Below are 12,331 nucleotides of genomic sequence, written 5' to 3' on the forward strand. Positions count from 1 at the left end.
ATAATATGTTATTACATGGTAGTGCTCTGAAAAGGAAGGATGAACTGTGGGTGATGCATTGAACTGTGGCTCAGGAGGTTTTCTGCCTGCAGCTCTGCTTCAGACACAGCTCTTCCTCACTCTGTGTGTGTGGCTTCAGGCAAATCATTTCAGCAGTTTATGCCATAGTTTCTTTAGGGAAGAAAAAAGCAAAATTAAAATGTGGTTAACCTGTCCTTTCTGTTTAGATCGTGTTTGGGGGCAAAGCCTGTCCTTACTGTCTATCTGTAAAGGGTTGTTTATGTTGGCACATTCTGGGCACTTCTGGTAGCAGAAATAACAAATCTCCATCATCTCTAGGTCTTAGTTACAATTTCATAAGATAATTAGGAATTACCTCAGATTATTTGTTTGTTTGTTTGGTGTGCTGGTTTGTTTTGGAACTTGATGAGAAGAACTTAATGAGATTACAGTTTCTTATGTCATTGGCTCTGTCAAGTCTCAAACGCATGCACTTCTGATGTCTTTATGATAGCTTTCTGCCACTCCATACTTTCCAAAAACATTTTTAATGACAAAAGAGCAAAAGCAGCAAAACAGGAATTTCTACAAGTTTTGTCAGGATGCAATGCTTGTAGAAGAGAAAATCCCAAAGTACCACCTTCCTCCCCTAAACGAGAAGCTCTACAGAGAACTCAAAGAGAACTACAGAATCATTAAATTCTATTCATTGCTTCCTAAAGACACAGTTTTTGAGGTTCATTCCAGCCAAAGAAAAATCCTCCAGAAAGTGAAATAAACTCCTGATGGAGAGAAGGCTCACTGACAGTTTTGCTTATTTTATGGGTGTATTACAGCAAGCTGAGCCATTGCCATCTGCTCTGCCCCAATTGTAAATGCAAAAAAAAAAAAAAAAAAAGAAAGAAAAAAGAAAAAAAAGGGGGGGGGGGACACAAAAACAAATCACAAGAGCATCAAGGAGATAAATGTGATTTAACTGCCTGTATATGCTCCTCTAACAATGCAGCTTGCAGTGAAGATGTTCTTCCTCATGATTCGGAAACAAATCATGAGGAAAACAGTTCACACATGACACTGTAAATTTCCTGCTGAGCTGGAGTTTTCTTGAAGCCAACCTGACTCCACAAGAGGGTTCAACTGTGCTTATATGAAATTATGTGAGCTTTATGTAAAGACCGTCCTTAAATATCTTTTATATTGGTTGCAGCTCAGGCAGTAAGGCACAATGGAGTGTGAATTATTTAAGGGATAATGCCCATGTTGGAGGAATGCATGAGGCAATAAATGGCTTTTGTAGGTAAACGAACACCACAGCAAGGCCGCGAGTTATCTGAGAAGCACAGAAGGCATTTATTTGTTGAAAATATGTCCCAGTGCCATGTTCAACAAGGAAAAAGTTAAACAAATACAAATGTGGCTTTCTGGCCTTATGAGGACTTGGGAAATTTATTCAGCTGGCTTGTTAGTGAGCAACCATCAGAAAGCACTGAGCACTGAGGTGAACAGATTAATGGAGCAAATAATTAGGAGTGGAAAAAAAAATAACTGATGAGTTTCAGCCATGCAGATGTCAATGGAGATATATCATCCATGGGAATCTTACATTTTGCACTCTGAGATAAATCCATATAATGACATGCAGCTTTGTCACATGGTTGTTTGGAATTAGATTTTACACGACTTTAATGTAGCAGCAATTTAGGATTTATTTTTTACTTTCATTGTAAATAACAAGGCTAGATTGTATGATTTTAACAGCACTTAATCAGCATGTAATCATCAGCCAGTTTAACACAACAATCTCAACAGGATTTGCTACAGTAGAAACAGCGATTTAGTTAGAGGTCTGAGAATGGCAAGGCTCACATGAGATTTGCTCCAGGTTCTAATTCCACTTGCATGCTTCCAAAATACTCCCTAAGGTGAACTACTCACCCTATTTTCTTGTTAGCATTTGTCCACAGATAAGCTTGTTCCCTGAGGGGTCAGCCCTGAGGTGCACCTCCGGGGTTTCCTGAGCTGCGTCCCAGCTCACAGGGGGATCTAAGTGACCAACTTGTAGTCAAACTCAGATTCCTTACCACGCTGTTCTTGGACTCTGGTGTGATCCATCATTTTCCTGTGAGGGATTTCAATGGGTACCTGCTTTAGACAGTGCCTCTCTTTGTTCGTGGTCATGGCTTTGCCAGTCCAAGGAACAGTCACATCAAGGCATACTATGGCTCATGAGCCTAAGCAAGACTTGTGTGAAGTGCTGGAGTAGAGCGTACCCGCCACTTCGGTATTCTTGCTGCTTTGTCAAGCACAGAGAAAAAGATATGAATCATCCATACAGCATAATCTGAATCACTGTAATGCCCACTTAAGGGTTTTCCGTCAAGAAATGAAATTATAATCTAATGTGTTGCACTCATCTGTGGAATGCAGATTCCTGCAGAACTAGATGTATATTGCTTGTAATGGGGAAAGATCATTAATAAAAAGATTAACAAGCAATATATCTATTCCTTGAATTTCTCTTTGAGTTTTTTTTTTTGTTGTTGTTTTTTGTTTGTTTGTTTTTTAATAAAACAGAAAGCATCAAGGCATTTGATTTTCTCTTTGAATTATGAAACTAGAGGCTTTGAAATGTGGTATGCATATGCTGCAGCTTAAAAAAATGCAAGCCTACCTCTTCTGCTGGTGTAACTCTACTGGACCATCTGCTGTGACTTTGAAGGCCCTGTGTCAGCCACAGCATCTGAGGGATTGATTGCCTATGATACAGTTCTGGGATATGCATTGAATTTCTGTCTCACGGCTACATTTTGATCAATGATGAGGCACGTGCAGAATACATACAGACAGTCTTGCAAATACATACGGTGGCTAACCTCTATTTAAAGCAACAGCCTTTGAGAATGAGGGCAGAGAACAGAGGAATTACTGTTGTCCTCCTCAGAAGGTAGAGTGTATGTACATACCCCACAGCATCCAGCAACTGCATGAAATACGTGAGGTATGTTAACTCATGTTATTGGGGAGGATTGTAACAACTACAGGACTCACTTCCACTACTGATGAGAGCTGCTGTAATGGTGGTTGGCCTTTGCTGCAGGAAGAGATCTTGATTCACTGGCCAACAACAGCAAATTAGTTAACAACATTTTGTACAAGGCTAAACTGAAACAAATAGAACCCGGGAACTTAATTACAAAATAAATAAGAGAGAGACAATGATTTATATTTCATATATATTGCCTTTATATTTCCCTATGCAACATGCCTAAATCCTCTTATTCTGATATCTGCATTGCTGTTCATTAGTGAGTCAACAATGCTCTGCTCCTCTGCACCATAAAAATTAGCTCACCCTTCACATGGGCAACTATTGGACTATCTGCTCCCGAATGAAGCAATCATTCAAGTTAGGCACTTAGTATTCAACAAGATAACTTTTTCATCTTCTACACAGATCAGAAAAGCCACAGTATATGAAATGAACAATATTGCTATTCCTAACGACATGTTGTGGCTGTATGAAATAAAGATTGTATCTGCAATATATATGCATGTATGAAGTTGGCTGGCATCATAGGTGGGACTATCTGAAGGTTACCTGGCAACTGCCAGAGTACAATCTCATTTTCACTTGCTTTGCCAAACACTAACCGGGGCTGAAATCTCCCATCTGGATGGGAGCGGGAGTGACTGCTTTACATTTCGATCAGATTAGTTTCACTGTTTCCAGGTGAAAGAAAGAAGATAATGTTTTGCCAGTATTAATACAATTTGATAACATTTCTATGAGAAGATGTGCGGTCACTGTTTGCTGGCATGAAGAATTAAAATAAAATGTACAAGTGGCTTGTGTATCATAGTTATGCTTTTTGCTGCATTTTTGAAAACTTGCCCAAATCTTGCCAAATTTCAGAAAAACAGTTCACACGTTTTATTGGCTGAAATATCTGAAGAGTCTTTTTATAGTTACGTGCTAATACTCTACACTATAAGGGACTAAACACCAATTTTCTTGTATTTGTAAATCTGCATGCCTGCAGGCTGTGTGTGACACAGGAGAGCAAGTAGACTTGTTTATCTTATACCATAATGGTGTCCAAGTAATGGAGCAATGCACAAGGTAGACATAAATTGGTTGCCTTGTCCTAATAGGAGAGTACTGAAGTTACTCTAACCAAATTCAGAGTAGAACTGTCCTGCACACATGAATATGTCATCTGTCTTTAAAGATCTATGAAGGTAGGTCTTTGTAGCAAAAGACAGATGAAAAAGAAAGGATGACAGTCATTGTCACCTATTCTTTATCTGTCTGACAGCAAATCATAGCATTATTAGTTCAGACCATCACTGATTCAAGCCAAACCTCAAATATTGTTGTGCACATCGAAACATTTGTTGGTGTTTACATTTCACACAGGAGAACTTCCATGTTAAGATTGCAAAGATAACGAGCTATAACAGAAAACAATCAATCAAACAAACAAACAAAAAACACCCCTTTCTTTATATCAAGACTTTAAATCAGACAGTTCTGATGGCTGCAATTGTGGCAAGATAACATCAGGGAAAAAAGGTCCTATCATGTACCACTGAAATCTTCACTGTAAGTAGGTGAAGCTTACTTACATCAGTGATGATTACAACAGTTCTGGGAGCAAGGCTTCTTTTAGGTATGTCTAAGATCAAGCCAGCTAAATACATTCAGACAGTATCCTTATAAATAGTCATCATGCTTTAGAGGACCATCATTCTAATAATCTCCCATCTTTGTCTGTTTTTCTTTCTGCTTACCCTCAAGTATACCATAGGTAGCAAGAAATCCAGTTTGACTACTAGAAACTGGATGAATCTGCAGCCTTATTTGATCCCTATTTCCCCAGGGTTTTTCATTACAGAGTATATTTAAGATGGAAACTCCTGAAATCCAAACACAGAACTCTACAATGCCATTCTTAGATTTTTTTTCTTATTTTTATTTTTATTTTTTTCAAATAGATGTTGGAAAACACCATGTCATTCTGCTAGATTTTCCATTTAACCTATTAGGAATTTCCAAAAGTCCTTAAAAATACACACTTGGATACTAGTGCTCTCCCCCAACCCCAAAAGTCTGTGCGCTTGTGTGCCTATTGCTGTAATAAGAGCTTTTGTCTGTCAATAGCCACTTTGCATTGGATTTTCAGATCATGACTTCAAGGCAATTACTGTTGACTCTTAGCAAGCTGAAAGCTGGATGCTATATTGCCTCAACTACCGTTCCAGAAAGGATATGCCAATAGCAATCTGAGCATTGACCTCACATTGGTTAATAGTAGTAGTGAAATACAAAAGGGCATCACTCAATGTGCAAGTTCATTGGTCAGATTATAGCGGATGCTTTATTGCTACTCTTATTGAATGTTCCAAGACAAACTTCCAAGCGTATGGCTATACCACAGGTCAACTTTATTGCTAATATGCAGATATAAGTGTCAAATTCGGGAATTCAGTCCTGAGCTTAGTCACATGGAAGAAATAGATGTTTAAGCAATTGATAGTCTGACGCATGTTGGAAGTATTGAACATGCTCTGCTTTGAGATAACAAGTAGTGTCTGCAGGGATGAGAGCAAGTGGGGAATAACAGATCCTTTGGAAGAGCTTTTGGAGTCCAAGGCTTACCTTCCTTGAAATAAATTTCTACATGTTATTGTGAAGAAAAAAAATATACTAAACTGGAGCTAAAGTATGTTCAGGAGCTAACTTGCTCATTTTTGCTTTTAAATCTTCTAAGCTGGTCTGCAAAGTTGGCCAAATAAGTACCATCAACTCCCAGAGTCAAACTACACCTCTGAGCATTCTGAGAGTAGCACAGAGAAGAAAACAGAAATTTTTCTCAAGTTTAATCTTCATATGTGAATAATATATGAATGCATACAATGAAGACTCTGGTTTGAATTTTATCGCTGTTGCATTGTAAAACTGGCAACATTCCCCTGAAACCAGAAAATTAATTTTAAACTGATCTGTCTGTGGCAGAACAGAATCTGCAAATCAACACTATTAAATAAACTTCTATTTAACCTGTCTCTTTGTAATTCTGTTTACTTTTCACTATACTTAACAAATTTAGGGATCTGTCTCAGAGGAGCCATACATTAAAATTTGAAATAGTGATATGAATATCTATTTATCTATTTAAAAAACAATAAATAGGTTGAATGCTAAAACAATCTGAGCCTTTCTGGTTATATTTCTAGCACTTCAACACATTTATTTATATGCTTAACACCTAGCAGAGTATGTAAATCACAATCCATTTCCTGGCCAGCAGAGAGATGCACTCAGGTCTCGCTGACCTTTCTCAACTGTTCTTCACAAGCATCTGACAGATGTAGATGCCATGATGTCCTTGTTTCCTCATAATGAGAGTCATGCTTTCACCAAAGGCCACAACAGTATATGGCGCCAAATATGTTTAATGCATTTGTAACTTTGAATGCCTTACATTTCATACGGCAATATGACAAATTATCAGTTCAGTCTCTTTCTAGACACAGCTTAAGGCAATTGTTTTTGAATATTTTGGATGTTGTAAATATATGATAGCTAGATGGTACGATCCCTGCTTTTGCATTTAGCCCATGAACGTACTGCAGTTACACATTTTTAGCTCTCTTTCCATAGATTATGACTATGGGAATCCTCTGGATTAAAGTGAGAAAAATGGGAGTTTAGCTTTTGGCCAACTTGGAACTCTTGTGATATTAACTCCATAGTTATTTCTAACTTTCTTTCCCCTTGAGGTTTTTTCAGTAGAGTCTGACCAAAGAAAGAGAGCTTTTATAGTTCAAATCTTCATGCTAACTGTATCCTACATATTCACTCTTTTTTCCAAACTCTCTCATTTCACAGTAGAACAGAACTGGAAATGGTAGGAAGGTCAATTAGTATGACCAAAGATCATACAGGAAAAAAAGATTAAATAAAATAGTGCACTGTGGGCTGGAATAAAAATGGCTGAGCAGCTGAGGAAATGCATGCTCAATGAATAAAGAATTGTAAGTGGTGTGGAGAAAGTGAATAGGGAATGCTTATAAAAAAAAAAAAAACATACAAAAACAATTTATTTTGTTTATGTGCAACTCAGCTATGCAGCTTGCTGCCACGGGATGTCTGTAAAGGTCAAAAGCATGAAAAAGGTTCAAAGGGATTAGACACATTCACAGAAGAAAAATCTGTCAGCTATTACTGAACAGATAAAGAGAAAAGCCCTGTCTCAGGAAGTACCCAGTCTGCAAATTAATAGAAACTGAGGGAATTTACCAGAGGATACCAGAGGAAGGGATACTCCTTCTATCCCTGATAAGAATCCCAACTAACCTCTGTCATAAATGAGCTCCTGGGTAAAAAGGACCTTGATCTGACCCAGAATGGCTCTTTAGTGTTCTTGATACCCTCGTTGATTGCCTTTGCAATTCTATGGGGAGATGAGAAGATTATGGTAGATTGAAGGTAGTTAAAGGGATTTTTGCTTTTAATTTGCCTTTGCAGAAAGTATGTCTCAGCAGAGCCAGAGAGTCTAGTCTCATATTTCTCTCCTGACATGGATCTCAAGACTTTACTTTTGCTTCAAGTGTTCTTTACAGAATAAACCATGTAAGGTTATGTTGAACAGGCATTGCTGAATATATGCTAGCTTTATTCACAGCTCCCAGCCTGGAGGGTTTTTCTCCTTAACTCTCTAATCCCTGCTCTCAGCAGCACCCTTTGCCACTGCACTTTGTAGTATTTTGCCTTTGTTTAGCCAGGTCATGCTGCAGAGAGTGCAGAAAGCAGCACCTGACAAGGAACAACCTCACTGAGCATTCAGCTAGCCTCTGGTAACTCACTGTGTAATCAAGCAAAAAATGACAGATGCCACCCTATCATCAATGACGTGGTTAAAGTCTATATAACCAAGACTAAAAGCAAACCCCAACAAAGGTCTTGCTTGCCAAAGTCTTACTGCCTTTCAGGAGAGGGAAGGAAGGGTACCTTCCTCTGTTATCAGGTGTCACAAAGGTGCGGGTGAGCCCATGTTCCAGCTACACCCATTTTACTACACATTTTTGAGCAATTTGTCCAGCATAAGTGAAGCCACATGTGCAGAGCTTCCTGAGGAAAACTGAGCCCAAGGATCTTTTGCAAGTCTGGTCACTCTGGTCAATGGAGGGGAGGGAGAGGCAGCACCTCTCGGAGAGGACTAATTCTGAGAAATCTGGCTCTGTCCCCTTTTTGAGCCACGGAACTGGGTGGGGTTTTTTTGTGTCATTGGAGGATATTTATTTGCATTTCCTACTTAGACTGGATTTTTTTAGGAACACAGCCCACCTCTTTAGTCCATACTGCCCAATGTCTGTTAGTGTACAATGAGATCCTGATCAAGCACGTTGTTAAACTATCTAAAGCACAGGTAACATGTCATCATCTCAGTCTAACGTGCTTTTTTCCTGGCTTTTCAACTGTACATTTAGTCCTTTTTTTAGGATCTCAAAGACTACAGTGACAGGGCAGGTGGGTGCATGGATGTTACAGCCATATGCTGTAGAGATTTAAACCAGCATCACATAGCCTTCCTTGGCTACTGGAAACAGCAGAGCTGTAGTAGCACAGAGGCAAGCATACGCTGTTCCTTAACTCTGCTTACAAGCCTATATGGAGAATTGCACTAATATAACTCTAGCTCTTCAGGTATGTTGAGTAGCATCGTGTTGCTTACACACTTCCAAGCTGTTTTCAGTCACAGATATATCCTGGAATATAACCTGAATTCACATAGTGCAAAAGATCAGTAGCACTGCCAAGTGAGAGTTCTGGAAATGGCCTGCATGCCTGCCTCTGTGAATTAGTGATATACAACTACCGCATCCTGCAGATATGAGATCTGCATAGATCCTTCTGACTTCCAGTTGGACAAGGCTCGAGATGTGCAAGGGGCTAGAGATGAATCCTATGTAGCTTCTCCCACTGCAGAAGGTTGCTGGCTTTTGACAGCCAAGCCATGGCAAGGAGAACTTATGAGCTACAAGAGTGTGACCATGCTTCATTCTCCCTGCCCTGTACCTGGACTTCTACTAGAACATGGTTACTGTGTATTCATGTGCTTACTAGAGACAACAAAGACTGATGATCTGTTCGTGGAGATGGAACGCCTTACATGTATATGATAAGTGTCAGCAAACAGACTCATAGTATCCTGAAATGCATTTCCTTGGGAAAACTCATCATGGCGTACTTGTTTTTTCATCTGCATTATCTTATAGGCATATCTTAAGAGGCTCTCGAGAGCCTGAACATGACCTTTGGTTCTCTCACTCTGCTGACTACATCTGGGAAAAAAAAGTGTTTAGCAGCATGATGGAATTTTATTTATTTTATTTTAGCAGCATGGAAGTGATCGGACAGTGAGTAATGAAATAAATGCAAGTTTTGATTCAGTGACATCAGCATCTATGAAAATGCTGTAGCTCTGGTAAGGATTTCTGCTGCAAAGTGTTTCCTGTAGAGACCACAATGAAATTAACTAGTGAGTTTGTTTTATGTATCAGGAAAATGATCTAAAATTCCAAACAAATTCAGTTTCATCAGTGGCTTCCTGAAAATAGGCAATTAGTTATTTATAATGAATAGACACATACTTATCTATCAGTATTCTATGGGTCCAAATTATCTGTGGTATATCATTTCTATATTAAAAATACCTCAAACACCATCACAGTGGAAGGTGGTGAGGCATGGTCAGATACAAGAAACTCCGGGAAACTGCTTCCAGTTGCTTAGAGGCTGGTTTCACCCTGGAATCTGAAGCATAAAGGTCTTTCTGTCAGTGCATTATTTTTTTTTTAATCCTTAGTATTGTAACTCTAGACATTTCCTATCCATCTACAGACCTCTCTGGCATCATTTTAAATCCTTTTCTTCAGACACAAGTTTTACACCCTGGCTTTAAAATGCAGCTATGGATTATGCATTCATTATACTTCCAAGCACAAGCAGGATCAACCCTTGTAAGACTTTGGATAAGGGACAGCCTCTGAAAGCCCGATATCCTGTGGGAAATGCTACGGCTGATTCACCGGGAGCCAATATTCTGTCTGGTAATTCACCCTTGGTACTCTTCCAACTAGCAGCAGGAGACATAACCGCTAAGGCAGCCAGCTGCTACCTGCGCTGCCTCCCTTATCTGCTGTCTTCCTTCCCTATCTTGTTTGTCCTCCCGTACCTTTTGAGAGATAACGCATCCTGCAACAAGGCAACGGCACCAAAGCCGTGACTGAACATTCAGTGGTGCAGTCACACAAAGAGCAGGCTGCGTTCCCTAGGGATGAGGCAGGGAAACAAGAAAGTGGAAAGGGAAGGAGTTCTGGCACCCATGGCCAGGAGGAGGAGGAGGAGGAGGAGGAGGAGGAAGGCTGGAGCTAGCTCGCTGGGGGCACAGGCGGTCGCCATGGCAGCCGGCCAGGCCGCAGCCTCCCCGCCACGCTCCATCCTCCCCGGGCGGGGCCAGGCTCAGCCCCAGCCCGGCTGCGCCACAGGGTGGTGGTGGTGGAGGAGGAGGAGGAGGAGGAGGAGGAGGAGGGACTCCGGCTCGGCACCGACTGACGTGTCCCCGTTATGGAGCCCGCCGTGATTCATCAGCGGCGGCGGGGCGGCAGCGGGGAGCCGCGCACCGGCCCCGCGTAGGCACGGCTGCGGCGGGGGCAGCCCCAGCGCCGCACCGCCTTCATCGTCCTCCTCCTCCTCCTCTCCTTCCTCCTCTTCCTCCTCCTCCTCACCGCCCGTTCCCGTGCCCCCGCGGCCAGGCGAGGAGCCCCGGGGAGGCAAGATGGAAGAAATCCTGCGAAAGCTGCAGAAGGAGGCGTCGGGGAGCAAGCACCGGGCCATCAAGGAGAGCTGCACCTGGGCCATCGGTACGGGGCGGGGGCGGTGGTATGGGGCCAGGCAGGTGATATGGGGCCGGGCAGGTGTTTGTTATGGGGCCGGGCAGGTGTTTGTTATGGGGCCGGGGGCAGGAGGGCTCCCCGCACAGGGTGCGCAGCCCCGGGCGGCTCCGGGCTGGGCTTTGCCGGGGGTCTGCGAGGCCGGCGGGGGCGTCGTCTGCCCCAAGCTGTCTCCTCCGAAATCCTAAATCTCCCCTTCCGAAATCATCGCAGGTGAAGGAAGCCCTAGGACTTTTTTTTTTTTTTTTTTTTTTTTTTTTACTGCTGGCTTGTGTTCTGACAGCTTTTTGAAAAGCTGCATTTTTATTTTGGCTGGATGCAATGAGCTCTTCTATTCTTGCTGTGTAATGGGACTAATAATCACTGATAGGAGCTCCTCCAAGGGAACACAGGCTTAGGTGAATTTCAGTGTGGGTTGTCTGTGACTTGAGGTGCTTTTAGCACTAGCTGTTTGGAGCTTTAGCCAGCAGGATCCTTAACTTACATCAGCAAGACCATGATACATAACATTGCTATAGTTTTCAAGAGATGGCAATCTTAATTTTTTTTATCTGTTACATTGGTTATAGCAGAGTTTGTGAAATCTCACACCTGTTGCTGTCTCATTGCTGGCCCTGCAGTTGGATGCTCTGCAGATTGCTCCACGGATTTGGGTGTTATCCTTGCACAGCAGCCATGCCAGCATCCTCCGTGCTGTTCTAGTTTCAGCAGACGTGCTGCTGCCGGAGTGCTGATACGTGAAAGGGAACTCACTGAGCAAAAGATGGTACTTGGTGCCTTCTCATTGGGTGCCTGGTGTCCTGATAGCCACGTAAATCCTACAGGCGGCTGTGACTGTTGTTCTGTCAGGTGCAGAAGGCATGAACCTGAGGATCATTGGTTCAGAGATCGTAGCTGGATGTAAGACTGGGGTTGAACTCAAAGTCTCTTTTAAAGATCTTATTGTTTTCTTTGATCACGCAGAAACCTTGGATTCTCCTGATGCTGCTGTCAAGATCCCTCCGTATCAGCTAAGGTAAGAACACGTAATGTTGAGACTGGTGGAGCTGTGAGTATTTGTAAAATTGAAGTCAAAATTGGAATCACAAACTAAGTAATTAGGAAGGGTCTGAATCTGTGTGTTTTCCTTAGTCTATATATACACGTTTCTAGGTTAGTTGTGATGAATACTTTGTTGATGTGTCCTTGGCTTCCATTCATGAATAAACTGTAAGGAAAAGTATTAAAATGGGCAACAGTATCTATAATGCTGATACTTGGTTAGAAGGGAGGGCTGTTCTATGGTCTGATACTGTTTGCCTTCTAAATTACAGTCTCCAGCGATGATGAATCTCAGTCTTCCAGAGCGTATAATTTCTTTTAAGTCTAGATC

At 41.6% G+C, this 12,331-nt stretch overlaps 1 protein-coding gene across 1 annotated transcript in view; it reads left to right on the forward strand.

Annotated features, from left to right (window-relative positions):
• Nucleotides 1-10,844: 10,844 nt before the first annotated feature.
• Nucleotides 10,845-12,331, forward strand: part of ARFGEF3 (ARFGEF family member 3) — a gene marked incomplete at both ends in the record, with an annotated part of 82,549 nt that continues 81,062 nt past the window's right edge. The window contains 2 exons of the mRNA XM_084283733.1: nucleotides 10,845-10,929; nucleotides 11,923-11,974. Coding sequence (XP_084139859.1) covers nucleotides 10,845-10,929; nucleotides 11,923-11,974 — 137 coding nt within the window. The remainder of the gene's footprint in view (nucleotides 10,930-11,922; nucleotides 11,975-12,331) is intronic.

This window comes from Netta rufina (genome assembly GCF_964035555.1).
Source record: "Netta rufina genome assembly, chromosome: 3".
NCBI classification, from domain to species: Eukaryota; Metazoa; Chordata; class Aves; order Anseriformes; family Anatidae; genus Netta; species Netta rufina.